The sequence below is a fragment of the Parasteatoda tepidariorum genome, chromosome 7, assembly GCF_043381705.1.
Source record: "Parasteatoda tepidariorum isolate YZ-2023 chromosome 7, CAS_Ptep_4.0, whole genome shotgun sequence".
Classification (NCBI taxonomy): domain Eukaryota; kingdom Metazoa; phylum Arthropoda; class Arachnida; order Araneae; family Theridiidae; genus Parasteatoda; species Parasteatoda tepidariorum.
The window spans coordinates 66,049,303-66,062,819 of NC_092210.1; the positions used below are offsets into that span (position 1 = coordinate 66,049,303).

Genomic DNA, 13,517 nt, shown 5'->3' on the forward strand with positions numbered 1-13,517 from the left:
TAAAATGGTAGACAAAACGAAATTAACACACTTGTTAAAAAGAAATTAATCAACTTCTAATAACTTACTCCTGGTTTTTTGGCACACCCTGTATTTGAAACCCATTTATCTGAAAAGTTTTGGGCATTATTGTTTAAAAATATTGTTTAAAGAACACATATTATGAAAAAAAAGATAAGTCCTTTTAAATGAGCAATTATAAAATAAATTTTTCTTCTTTTACCATTTGCAAATAAAGTTTTGTGGCGTCAGAAACATCAAATTTTTTTTTGGATGCAAAATTCTTAAAGTTGTTAATTATCCATTTTAGAATTATTGTAGATGGCATGAGTGTTGGACAAGTAGTCATGCTTGAATTATTGTTACATCTAATCATTTAATTCTTTTTTATGTTAAATATTATCACAAAAACGCTTTTCACAAATTTCAACTGGATCACTAAATATCCACAGATACAATGTTTTAAAGAGAATTAATTATCACTTCAAAAACAAACTATATTATTTTACTACCAATTATTTAAAAACAAAAAATTGATTTTTAATATTTTTCATTCAGATCTTCGAATGTTGCTGGTGTTCAAAATATAGTCTCCATTCTTCCAGTGATTGCTAGGTGTTATATATCATACTTTTTAGATGAAAAATGTGTTGTTCATTCTAGGTAATAAATATTTCATTATTTTTATTCAAGCATTTTTGAAATGTTTACTGTTAAAATTTTTTTTTAAATATTTAAATCATTAGCATATTTTTTAATTGGAACTATTCAAATAAAGAAAGGGCTAAATTTGTGCTTTCTATCAATAAAGCTAAATTACGAAAAAAATGTCCTGATCGTACCACTTAAACTGACTTATCATATTGATTCTATAATGGAGAACCTGCGTCTGTGTCCGAACACAGAATAAAATGAGGAAATACTGATCTGCAAAAAGAAAGTTATAAGCAATTTATCAAATTAATAATGTAATGTAACATGTTTACAATTTTCTTCTCAGTCTTTGTGTTTCCTTCTTTGACTCTGTGTTTTAATATTGAAGGAAGTTTCAGAAGTGGAATATGTCTGATATTTGTGCTATTTTTTGTTTAGCTTTCTTCATGTTTGCTTCATGTTGCTAGAAGCATATTCTAAAACTTACTGCTGGTTTTAATAAAATAGGATTTATAATGTTCAATTTTTCAGTCATATACCTTAACAGTTATCTTATATAAGTGACATTAAGGTAACTCATAGTTATTAATTCTCATTTTTTATATATTCAATGTAATGAAATATTAAGTGACCATTTTTCTTAAATGTGGCTGAATTTTGTTAGTACAGTTCTCAATTTCCTCCTGTAAGGCATGAGAGGTTTATTGTTTAACAATAGACATAAAAGAGATCTGGCCACCAATTCTGATCACCAAAATGGGAATTCACATTACCAAAATGCTTTTATTGCTCAACTATGAAAATTTAATACTTTTTGTGTAGTGTTCCATTTATAAAGACCCTTAAATGACAGCCATTCTTCTGTCTTTAGTCTTTTGGTTGGCAAACTTTTATTACTCAAATACTGCAAAACACAAATCTTGTGTGGAATTTGGGAGATATTTTAATAATGTTATCATCAAATGTTTTTTTCCCCATCATATCTTTGCATAACATAAAGTATTTATTTCTTATGCTGTATTTTTTTCTAATCATAACCCTTTAACTATAATATTGTTATTCAAAATTAAAAAATTAGGTTTTTAAACTTTTCTGCTTATCTAAAATTTAGCAAAGATATAAATTGTTGTACTATTTCTTCCTTTCAAAATATTTGTATCATTTTAATAAATGAATTTTTTCTAATGTTTATTCACAAATGAAATATTCTATTCCCATTGAGTTAGCTTGTTATATATTTTAACTTTTTGAGGAACATAAACGTGTAGCAGAAAAAGTCTCAAACAATTAATATATTTTTTCTGGACTCAAAAAAATCCTCGTTATATTGTTTTGTAATTTTCTTTGCTTATCCATAAAATGTAGTGATGGTTTCCTTACTTTCATTTCAGAAATCTCTACTTTGGGAGCATAGAACTGGACACATTATCTTGCATAAGTAATCCTAAGTGCATTTTACCACATGATTGGTTTTATGCTCCTATTTTTGATTTATACCATGATACCTCAAAAAGGTTAAGATAAGTTATTATTTATTATTCACTTTTATGATTGTCAACTTTCTATGATTATTTTGTACAATATTAATGAGTCTGGTTGATATCCCATCTGTCACAAGTACTAGGCTACATGCTAACATAATTAGACATTTAAAGGTGGTTTATTTCTATGCATGCAATATGGATGATGATTTCAATAAAGAAGAAAGCTAAAACAATCATGCAGAAATCTGTTATAAAAATTTCAGGTTCTTCGTCAGAACATAAATGTAAATTGGAGTATGAACGCAATTTTTTTCTTCAATTCATAAGATCTTATCATTATTCCTTGTGCGTAGTAAGGCAATATCTTTTAGAATAAATTCGATTTTGGTTTTTAATAGAAGAGACATGGATGCATAACTTTCAAAGAAATTTCTGACTAGGTTGGCTTGATTTAGATATATTTTTATTTTTGAATTATTTTGTAATTGTTTACATAGCGTAACTAACTGGTAATGCTGATCTAGCAAATGTTATTTAGTCTTACCAAAGTTTTTTAAGTGATAATTTTGTGTGTGTTGCCAAAATTGGAAAAAAGCTTATTTATTGATAGGTAATATTTGTCTCATATCCCATGTTCTTTTATATTCAACTTAATATTTAATTTTTTAAATTGAATTAAGGTTTAATGTTCTTAATATTATGATACATAAACCTTGATATACTGCAAAATTTATATATAGTAAAATAGAACAATCACCAGTTGAATCAAATAAAAATTTCTCTGATAATGAATAACATATCACCAACAGTCAACAAGTGAACACTCTAGCCAAATGATGAGACAGTAGATCGGATACAATAATCTAAAAGAATTAATAAAGAAAATATAACAACACTTTCTGTTGTAGAAATCACCTTCTATATCCAATAATTTGTTTTAATTTTTCTGTTAACACTTTATAAGAATTTATGTTTGATGTTTTTAAAGACTTAATAATATATCGTTTGAACCTTTAGTAATTTATTTAATGATACCATCTAATTAACATGTGTTGAAAATTACCTAATTTTTGTCTATTAGTTACGTTACAATGCTAGTTAGTTCTCAAAGTATATTCTCTTCAATAATAATTTTGAAAAAAAAACTTCCCCTTGAACACTACAATCTATGACAAGACAAGGCTGTCTCTTCAAATTTTTTACTACCTACCCTTATTTGGCATGATGGTTCTCTATTGGTTCACTCATATCTGTTGCAGATATTTTATAACAATATGCAGCACTCTAGTAGGTGTCAATTCTCCTTGCTGTTTTCTCTCTATTCTTGAAGAAGTTAACTTTTTAGTTGGATATGTATCATTATTTCATTGGATATGTATCATTATTTCTTGCCTAACTCATTGACCTTGTCTTGCTAGGCTAGAAACAGGAATTTGAAAGAAGAAGAAGAAGAGAATAATGATAGACTTAGACTTAGAGCTGCCCAACCTCTAAGTCTATCATTATTCTCTTCTTCTTCTTATTTCAAAGTCCCATATCTAGCCTAGCTAGACAAGGTTCATGAGTTTGTTCACCTTCAAAAAGTCTAAAACAAGTAAGGATCTTTCTATAAGGTCTTGTTTTAAAAGACCGAGGCATTCCAGTAGATGTTCAGGGGATGCCTGGGCCGAAAAGCACTTGGTACAGAGGGCAAAACACTTTTCTTCTCCAGAGTACCTCAGTGATTTCAGGTGTCCACAGCGGAGACGTGGGATGGCGGTTTGAGACTGATGGTCTCATTATTTTAATGTACATAACCTATCTAATAGAAGGGATTTTTTTGTTGCTATTTTGGAACAATTAAATGTAACTTCTATAAAAAAGATATTCTTTCAATGCCCACCCGGATATTGACATCCGTCATTCGAGTATAAGAAAGACAGATTTATTGACCACTCTTTCGGTTGCACCAAGAACATCCATGCCTTGTCTGGGATTCAAGCCTGGGACCTTTTTGACATAAGGTCAGCTTCCTGACCTCCATACAAGCCGGTTAGGAAAGGAAAGTAATTCACTGTTGCAATATCTCTTTGTTGGCCAATAAGGCTCTACAATTTCGAGATTTAGAGCTTGATAGTGGCAGTGTGGTCAGCATTATATACCACCAGGCTTTGTTTCACAGACAAGCTGGTATCCAGCAATATGAAATTGGGCAGACTTTAAGAAACCACAGATATTGATTATTAGTCCTCTCAAATGACAGCTCAGTCCCTTAACCAGTGCGCTATTGCGGCTTAAACTTCTATTATTCTCTTTACTTTGCTGAATACTTTAATTCTGAAGTTATATGGAACTGCATATTATCTATGAACAATTAACTATGATATAATGCTGTTACATTATTTATTCAATGATATTTAATTCTCATATTATTCTTCCTTTTAAAATAATTTGAAAAATAATAAATTTTTTTAATTTCAGAAAATCTAATGAATCTTTAGCTCCTGAAGATGTTTTGCTAATTACTGGTTGTCTGCAATGGATTTTACTTAGTCGTAAAATGTCATTAAGCTTCTTGAAATCCATCCCTGCATCAGAAGAATTTTGCTATTTTTCCATGGTTTTTCTTTTAGGTATTAATTAATTTTACCACCTGATCAAATATGAAATTCTTAAATAAATCTCCATTTTTTTATAGGATCTACAATTTCTCTTCAATTTTAATTTTTTTCGATTTTTTTTATTGCTGTAATCCAATTTGTTGTTATTTTTTTAAAAAAATATGTTAAAAAATAACCTTACTGTCCAAAAGTTTATGTTGTGCACCTTTTCAAGTACATAAAATCTTATGTATTAGGTATATAAAAATAAAATTTTAAAATCCATCAATTAATAAAGATTGAGACCAGGTGGTAAGTATTTAGATTTTTTAATGTAGCTTATTAGGAAATAATACACTACTTCATTTTGAAAAAAGTTTTGTAAGTTAAACCTGAAGTTTGTCTGGCCAGTTTTGATACAAAAACTTTCATATTTAAATTAATAATTTTATTTATATGGTCTAAATGTATAGTAATTATGCTCTTAAATGATTTGCATGATATTAATACAAAAATATAGTTCATTAAATGTGTCAAATTAAATAATTATTTTAAAGAGGAGGGTTCACTATGGCTGATATTGTGATTATTTGAAAAATTAAGAAACAGTTTTAACCCTTTTTTTATTTATTTTTAAATTTTACAGACTTTGTGATTTTTTTTCTGAATCATGGTAATTAAAATCTGTATAAAAAAGTCAATAATATTTTTCCATGGAATAGGTACATAATATTTACATAGACATCTGTACAGACAAAATGTGTCAAAATTATGTAATTTGCATAAATAGTATGTAAAAATCTAATCGCTAGATTTAAAATATAGATTTGGTGTATTTTTTTAAGTATTTTACATTTTCTTGATGCATTGTAAATAATAGTATGCCATCCAATTGTTTGCTAAACTATTGCATTTTAACTGTAAAAACTGCCTCAATAACTCAAATCATTATTAGTATTATTTCTGCATTTTTTTCAAATGAATTTCATTATGTTATCTGCAGACAGGGCCTCTATTGCGATTAAAAGGAGACTCTTTGCCTCTTTGATACTAAAATCGAAGCTGACAATTCTGGCTACTATTATTACAAGAAAAAAAAACAGCTAAAAAAGGACTTTCTTCAGGAAACTGGTGAATTTTATGAAAAGGCAACTATTATAAAAATTTATTATTGCCAAATTAGTGAATCACATTAAATTAAATTATCAATCACGACCCTTCAAAGCAACTTCCTTCGATTTCTAGAATTCAAAATTATATTTCATACTAACATAATACTTTCATTTTTAATATGTATCGTGCATCATTATTAAAGAGTGTGTATATCAGAAATTTCTATTCAGAGGTCAAACAGAGGGATACACCATCAAAATCCGCTTGAAATAAACCCTATTATGTATTATCTTTACCTTCTTAAGGGTTTTTTTTTGCAATAAAATCAATTTAGTCAATTATATTTTTTTATTAATTCTAAGGATAAAATTTAGACTTCTATTTTTGAGCTTTACATACTGAAGCAACTATTTTTGAATGCTTTGGTGGAGGCACTATATCAAATACTATTTGCTATCAAACATTCTGTGGATTGAATGCAAACTCTATTATAATATTTTTCTCTTATACTTGAGAGCAGGGATATTCTTTTTGATACTTATGTTTTTGCTAAGTTAAGTACCACTTCCTAAAACTGTTATATTTATCTATTGTGCATTTTTTTAATATTATATTTTATCCATTTTTCTTGACTTTTGCCTGTTTCTGTTATGTGGTACTAATTATTGTTATTAACTTAATTTCTCCTTTTTTCAAAAATAACCTGCTTTTTATTTAAATAATTAAAATTTTATGTTCAATTTTGAAAATTCCTTTTTATCCCATAATTTTCATCTCTCTTTTAGATGAAGATTATTTTCAAAATCCAAAAATAAAGCCCCTCCATGAGGCAAATTTCATTGAATTATTAAAGGATAGAGGCATCATTGAATTGTCACAATTAAATTGCAGTAATATCAGCAGCTTTGATGACTTGTGAGTAAAAGTACTATTTTTTTAATTGTATTCTGTATGAAGAGATTACTAATAAAACCATTTGTTTGCTCGTCTTTTTTAATTTATTTCTAATTTTTAAATCAGAATTTTTGTAAAATAATTTTAGATTGAATTAAAAAAGTTGTTTAATGTAATGTCAATTTGTGAAAACTTTAAACTGATAAGTTGGACAAGAAACTTTGATCTATATGAAGTTTTAAACTTTTTGGTGTGTAATGAAGCATAACTTGTAACTTGTAGAAAATATTTAATTTATTTGTGTAAATTATTCTTTCACATTTTAAAGTTATATGCTTGCAATTGACTCAACTTTGATCTTATTAAAATTGATTAATATGTTTCTTTTTTTTCTTTCTTTTAGTTATCTGGATTTATTAAATCAGTTTGAAGCAGTATCATATGGGGATCATCTTTTTGGAAACTGTATTCTGTTTCCAATACAACAATGTTATCCTAATAAGTGGCGAAAAATACTTTTGACTGATCATTCCCATGCTATACCTTTTCTCCGAGTACCTCTTTCAAAAGTAAAATTTTTTATCTTTCTTGAAAGATCTGATAATATTATCATTCATTTTAACTTACAATAATTTTCTTCATTTTTCCAGCTTTTAGTACCAGTAAAAAGCTATTTGGAACCCTGTGAATTGAATGCAGAAATTTTAAGAGAATATTTGAAACTCATATTAAATGGTAAATTTTCCTTGTTTTTATTTATTTTGCATTCAGTAGAAATGTTCTTAGTTTCACAAGTTATTCATAAAAATCATGTCTACCCAACTAAAATAATGTGTATATGCTAAAGACTTCATTAAATAATATCCAACTTTTTAATAAGTTTTTTTAACTTTTTTTCAAACATTATTTTGCTATAATCTTCGAATGAAAGTTGACGTTCAATAATAAATTGTTCAAATTTCTAAATCATTGGTATAGTTTATCGTACAATAATTTAAAAAGGTAAGAGTTATTACACAGTGCTAACTAACAGGATTAATAGTGTTTCTATTCTAAAAATATTCTATTCTAACAATTCTATAATTCTATTCTAACAATACATTGAACTCAAATAACTTAAAATTAATTTTTCTCATGAACTCTTTACAATATATTTATTGAAATCTATCAACATATCTTTAAGGAATTTAACAAATACTGTTTAAAACCTACTTGAAAGTCATCAATTATTGAGAAATGCAGCTTTTTTTCTATCTTTATGTCCGTAATTAGCTTTATTTTCCTAGGTAGTTCAGAAATGCCAGCTTGCTCCTCTTTAACGTAAAATTATCTCTAATCACTACAAAACTTATGTTTCAATGTATCATTAAAGATTTAATAAATGTAATTTTACATTACCTTGCCTTGATTAATAAATAATTCAAATGTTTGTGTAAAATGCTACTTTGTTTCAATTACATCGTGATGAAGCTCTTAAAGTATTTGCAAATTTGAACATAATTATGAAAGATTTAGTTTTACAACCTCTTCATATTTTTTTTTCTCGGTGTGTAGAGCAGTTGGAATTCCTGAGTTATATATTTAATTTTTAGGCAATGAAAATGTGATCCCTAGATTTCATCTTACATTCAAAGTTAATTTTATTAAGGTGCAATTACTTTGTGTTTCTAATATGTTTAAAGGGGTAACCTTACCACTCTATCCCTATTACTAGATCAGACCAAAAAATCTTAGTCAAATCTTTAATTCTTTAAGGTAAGTATCACAATGAACCTCATATCAATAGTTAGCAATGATCATTTAGCATAAATAACCTGTAACATAAATCATTATGAAATTTAATATGGAAAGTTTCTGTATTCAGGTAAAAATATATATAGATATATGTTGTATACGTGAAATCTGTTCAATGAATTAAAGGTTACTCATTTGTATTTTAGTGCATTGTATATATATATAAATTTGTGCAACATTTATAATGCAATATTGTTTATTAAAAAAATTTATGCAGGAACTCTTACTCATCAAAGATGTCCACTACTGTACTTAATGGCTATTCATCATATTCATAATTTTATTTTCATGGAAAATGAAAAATTTCAAAAACCTCAAAAGCTAATTATTAAAAATATTGCTCTTACACGAAATGAAGTAAGTTTTTAAGCAGTAGTCCTTTTTACTAATAATATTTTGTTCTTTTTATTTATATTGCTTTTATTGAAATTTCATATTCTTTTGTCAAGATTTTAGTTCTGAAACATTATATACAAGGTTTAAAATGATGTAACCTGAATACAATGGTCTCTAGTTTTATCATTTTATGAGTAATTCACCCTGTAAAATAGCTGATTTTAAAATTAATACTGAACAACCACTAATTATTTAATATTGTATTAAAATTAAATTTTGAACTTGTTGAGATGTTTATTTAGCATAATAAATCTACTAAATTGAATAACATTTATTTTGCATTCCAGTTCATCTAGTTCATTTTGCATTCCAGTATTTCAGTTTAAGTAAATTGAACGAATATACAAAGAAAAAACAGGCATTAAATTTTGTTTTATTGCAGAATTATTTATTTATTAATAGCTTATTTAAAATTTACATCTTACTTATATGCATGTAATTACCCTACATTTACCTAACTGTAGAATAATTACTCTTTCATGAAACACATCATTGTTTCATGAAAGAGTAATTATTAATTTCTTGATGTATTTCTTTATGATGATGTCTGTATTGGTATAAAACAAAGTGGTCATTGGGGATTATTTCAGTTTAATAATTTGATGATTTCTTTTTATCATACATGGCAATATTTTTACTTGAGTTTTGTTACTTTTAGTACTAGTATTTAGTGCATTTACTTATTATTTCGCTACTTTTTTGGGGGAAAAGAGCAAGTATTTTTAGAAAAAGTATCAAAAGAAAAAAAAATTAATTATTTTTTAAAAAATTTATAAAGTTAAAGTATTATATATTCTTTCATAGCCAACTTCTTTTTTCAAAAACCTTTAAGGATTGCAATTTTCTGAAAGGGAGATGGCGGCTCTTCCGAATATTCAATGACTTTTTTGCACAAGTCATTGAATTATAGATTATTCCAGTAGCACTAGAACAAGCACAATCTATTTTTAAAGAATCAGTCGTGATATATAGCGTGAACACCTGTGGTAGTGAAAGAGAATTGTTCAGCTGTAAAAGCTCTAAAGAAAAATTTTGTAAACTAAGTATAATGTATGTGCACTATTTTCATAAAGATTGTTCATAAAAACCTTTAAGTATTTAAGGACTATAACTATTCTGACATCAGTATACTATCAACTTTGACACCCTGTGAAACCTATATGAATAAACTCTGTGTGTATGTGTGTTTCGCTTCCACAAACGGTCTTACGTTCTTTCTGGAAATATTTTTTAGTAGCACTTGCTGATAAATCAGTGGCAGTATTACTTTTCGTTTGGTTGGGACTAGGACTGGGCTATAAATCGATATATCGCGACATATCGATTTAACGCCTGTATCGACAGGCCGATACAGCGACTTTCGTCCAGGCGATGCATCAGAAATCTGATTAGCCGTCGAGTAAGGAAGACGAACAATATACGATATAGCGATACAAGACAAGCAAGGATCTCTTACGTTCCGATGCCAACTCGCGCTGGGGAAGACGATGTTCGTATCGTTATATTGAAACGGCCTTGATTGATGAGCGGTAGAATCAGAATCAGTTTTGAGAACATATATCGTGATCTCGCATGTTCGTTTCCGCACCTCTTAGTTTTTTTCTTCTGCTTTGTCGCGACTTGATATCGTTTCTTGTAGATTATTTTCAGTGGGACTGACTTTGTGATCGTCGTTACCTTGTTCTGAACGTAATCTATTATTGAAAAGAATATATAAAGAAGTGTTTCTTAATTAATTAGGTAAATTTTTTTTTTGAAACAAAACTTTCTTTTTTATTTTTAAATGTGAAAATTAATTTTGATATTATATGTTTAAGTATTATTTTACATTATTGAATTTATTACAAACGGAAATCTAATTTAAGGTGCCCATAAAGAATTAAATTAAAAAGTAATTAAATTTGTTAGGCTATTTTTTACTTTATTTTAATTTATTAAAAACTTTTTGGATAAAATAATAATTTAATGGGTTTTTATTACTGATTTTAAATTTATAAATCTTTAGTTGTTTTCATTTTTATAAATAAAATTATAACAAAACTTATTTTTCCTCTTTTGGATTTGGACATAAGTCAATCAACTTTGTTTATTCAAAAAAATTAGTAATGTTTGCGATTGCGACTTCTTTTTTTAAAATCATTTAGCACTTCGTTTTATTAAAGAGTATAATCGTGTTTTTTAATTTTCTTTCAATATTGTCAGTTGAATATATTATCGAATATCATAATTCTTTTGTTTTTATTTTTAAGAAATTAAACCTTACTTTGTTTTTTCGTTCAGAATTCGGTAATTATTCAATTTAACTTTATTATTTATGTGAAATAATAATGATAAAAAATAGTGTTGTTTTAAAAGTGTTTTTTTTTTTTTTATTTTATTTAGCACTTTGTTTTAAGCATACAAATAATTTTTAACGAACTTATTTTTTAAATTCTCTTTCTATATTGTTGGGTAAATGTATTGATAAATTTCAATTTTATTTATTTTTTTATTATTTATTTTTAAACTAAGAAATCTTTCGTTATTTCGATCATTTTTAGGAAATATAACATTAATATTATTCTTAAGCAAAACATATACATCAAATTCATAAATTGATTTAAATCAATCTGAGTATGAAGTTTTGATAGAAATCCGACTTTCTGCGCCTTGCAAGTAAATGAATTTCAAAAATACTCTATCGCGATACATCGCTATATCGCGATGCAAAACTAACGATGCATCACAATATAAAATTTCTTATATCGCCCAGTCCTATTTGGGACACAAGTTTTTATTCCCTTTGAAAATAATTTTGTTCAAGAAACCAATTCTATGTATCTTTGATGTCTTATATTGATGTATTTTGACTTATGCTGCAATCATTAAAATAAATAAATTATTAAAAAGACCGTTTTTTTAACACAAGCCCTAGGCTGTTTACTTAAAACGCAAATCCCTAAATTAATAGGTTTAGGTTTCTTGTACAGATTATATAGTTTAGATTGTTTGAGATGAAGAACATGAGTAAAACACATAAAAGACTTAATTTTTTTTAAGAGAAGGCATGTAATATTACACAATCTAATTATTTCTTATCTGAAAAATGCCTTACTCCATTTACTTAATTTTGACAAAAAATATTTTTGTTTAACATTATATATTTTTTTAAATTTCAATAATTTATTTGATGTTGCTAAACCTAACATTTTTGTACGCATAAATTTTTTTGAATCAAAGTTTTAAAATATAAAAATTATGCTTTATTTAGTTAAAATATAGATGTATGAAAAAATTCAAAAGTTTTTATTGTTATTTTATTTTAAATAAGATAATTTTTTATTCTTTTTCAAATTTTTGCCATATAAACATTTACCTCATCATATGTATAAATTAAGATATAAAACTTTTGTGCTCAAGTTTTGATTACAAATGGAATCAATATATATATATATATATATCAGAAATTAAAATATTAGTAGTATTTTTGTTTTTTAAATTTTTTGTGGCTGAACTAATGCAATTTAACAATTTAAATACTATCTAATAAGCAATTTCTTTTTTTCTCTCCTAGTTTTATTTAAAATTAATTTCTTTTTTTTATTTTTATGTATTTGAACTAAATTATATTTAACATGTTTATAAATTTTTAAATTTTTTCTTCCTAAATTTAAAGTCCTTCCTCCTACTCCCTTTTCTTAAAACATTTTTTTCCCCTTCAGTTTAAGATACCTGAATTAAATTTTATAAATAAGCTTTATGTATCTGAGCTAAAATGCATTGTGAATTATATCTAATAAATGTACAAGTTTTATTTTAATTATTTATTTTAAGATGTTTCTGAGTTTCTAATATCGTTCTGAGTTGTAATATCATTTTAATTTTTTCCTTAGATTGTGAAACGTCATATATTGTTGTATCATGATGTTGATATTACTTCTGAATTTGGCTTTTGTTTGAAAGAAGAACTTACACACAATGAAACACAGCATTTATATAAAATTCTCGGCCAAACCATAAAACTGTAAAACTGTAATTAATGTATTTTTGTAAATAAATATGTTTGTTTTTTAATTTTCTGGAAATGTATGATTTTTGTTTACTTTTTTTAAAAAAAGAAACTAAAATTTAATGAATATCCATATTTTAAAATTTTTAAATTGTGAGGCCAATAATGGACAAAAGCTTGGAAAATTTTAGCATATTTATTTTTGTGAATTAAATTTTTTATTATTTTTTTGAAAAATAAAATATTTTTTACTATTTTTTATATTATTACATTTATTTATTTTAATGCTATTTGTGCTTTTTAAAACTAAAAATTAAACTACTTATCAAAATATTCAGGCATTGTTTATGGAAGAGGGCATGCATAAAGGAATAAAGTCTTCATTACTCTTATTTACACCCATTATAGACAATGTAAAACCTGATGGATCCAACTATGTTGTGGCCAAAGATGGAGACAGTTCTCTTTCAAAGCTTTAATTTTGTACGAGATTATTGCCGTCATAATTTTAGCATATTTACTTTTGTGAATTAAATTTATAATTTTTTTGAAAAATAAAATTTTTTTTTACTATTTTTTATATTATTACATTTATTTATTTTAATGCTATTTGTG

At 26.2% G+C, this 13,517-nt stretch overlaps 1 protein-coding gene across 2 annotated transcripts in view; it reads left to right on the forward strand.

Annotated features, from left to right (window-relative positions):
* LOC107438484 (RNA polymerase II-associated protein 1) overlaps window positions 1-12,967 on the forward strand; it is a gene marked incomplete at its 5' end in the record, with an annotated part of 59,029 nt that extends 46,062 nt beyond the window's left edge. For both annotated transcript variants that reach the window (XM_043048882.2, XM_043048881.2), the window contains 8 exon segments: window positions 559-663; window positions 2,046-2,168; window positions 4,599-4,750; window positions 6,616-6,745; window positions 7,128-7,293; window positions 7,375-7,459; window positions 8,736-8,875; window positions 12,787-12,967. In XM_043048882.2, the coding sequence (XP_042904816.2) occupies window positions 559-663; window positions 2,046-2,168; window positions 4,599-4,750; window positions 6,616-6,745; window positions 7,128-7,293; window positions 7,375-7,459; window positions 8,736-8,875; window positions 12,787-12,921 (1,036 nt within the window).
* Window positions 12,968-13,517: the final 550 nt, after the last annotated feature.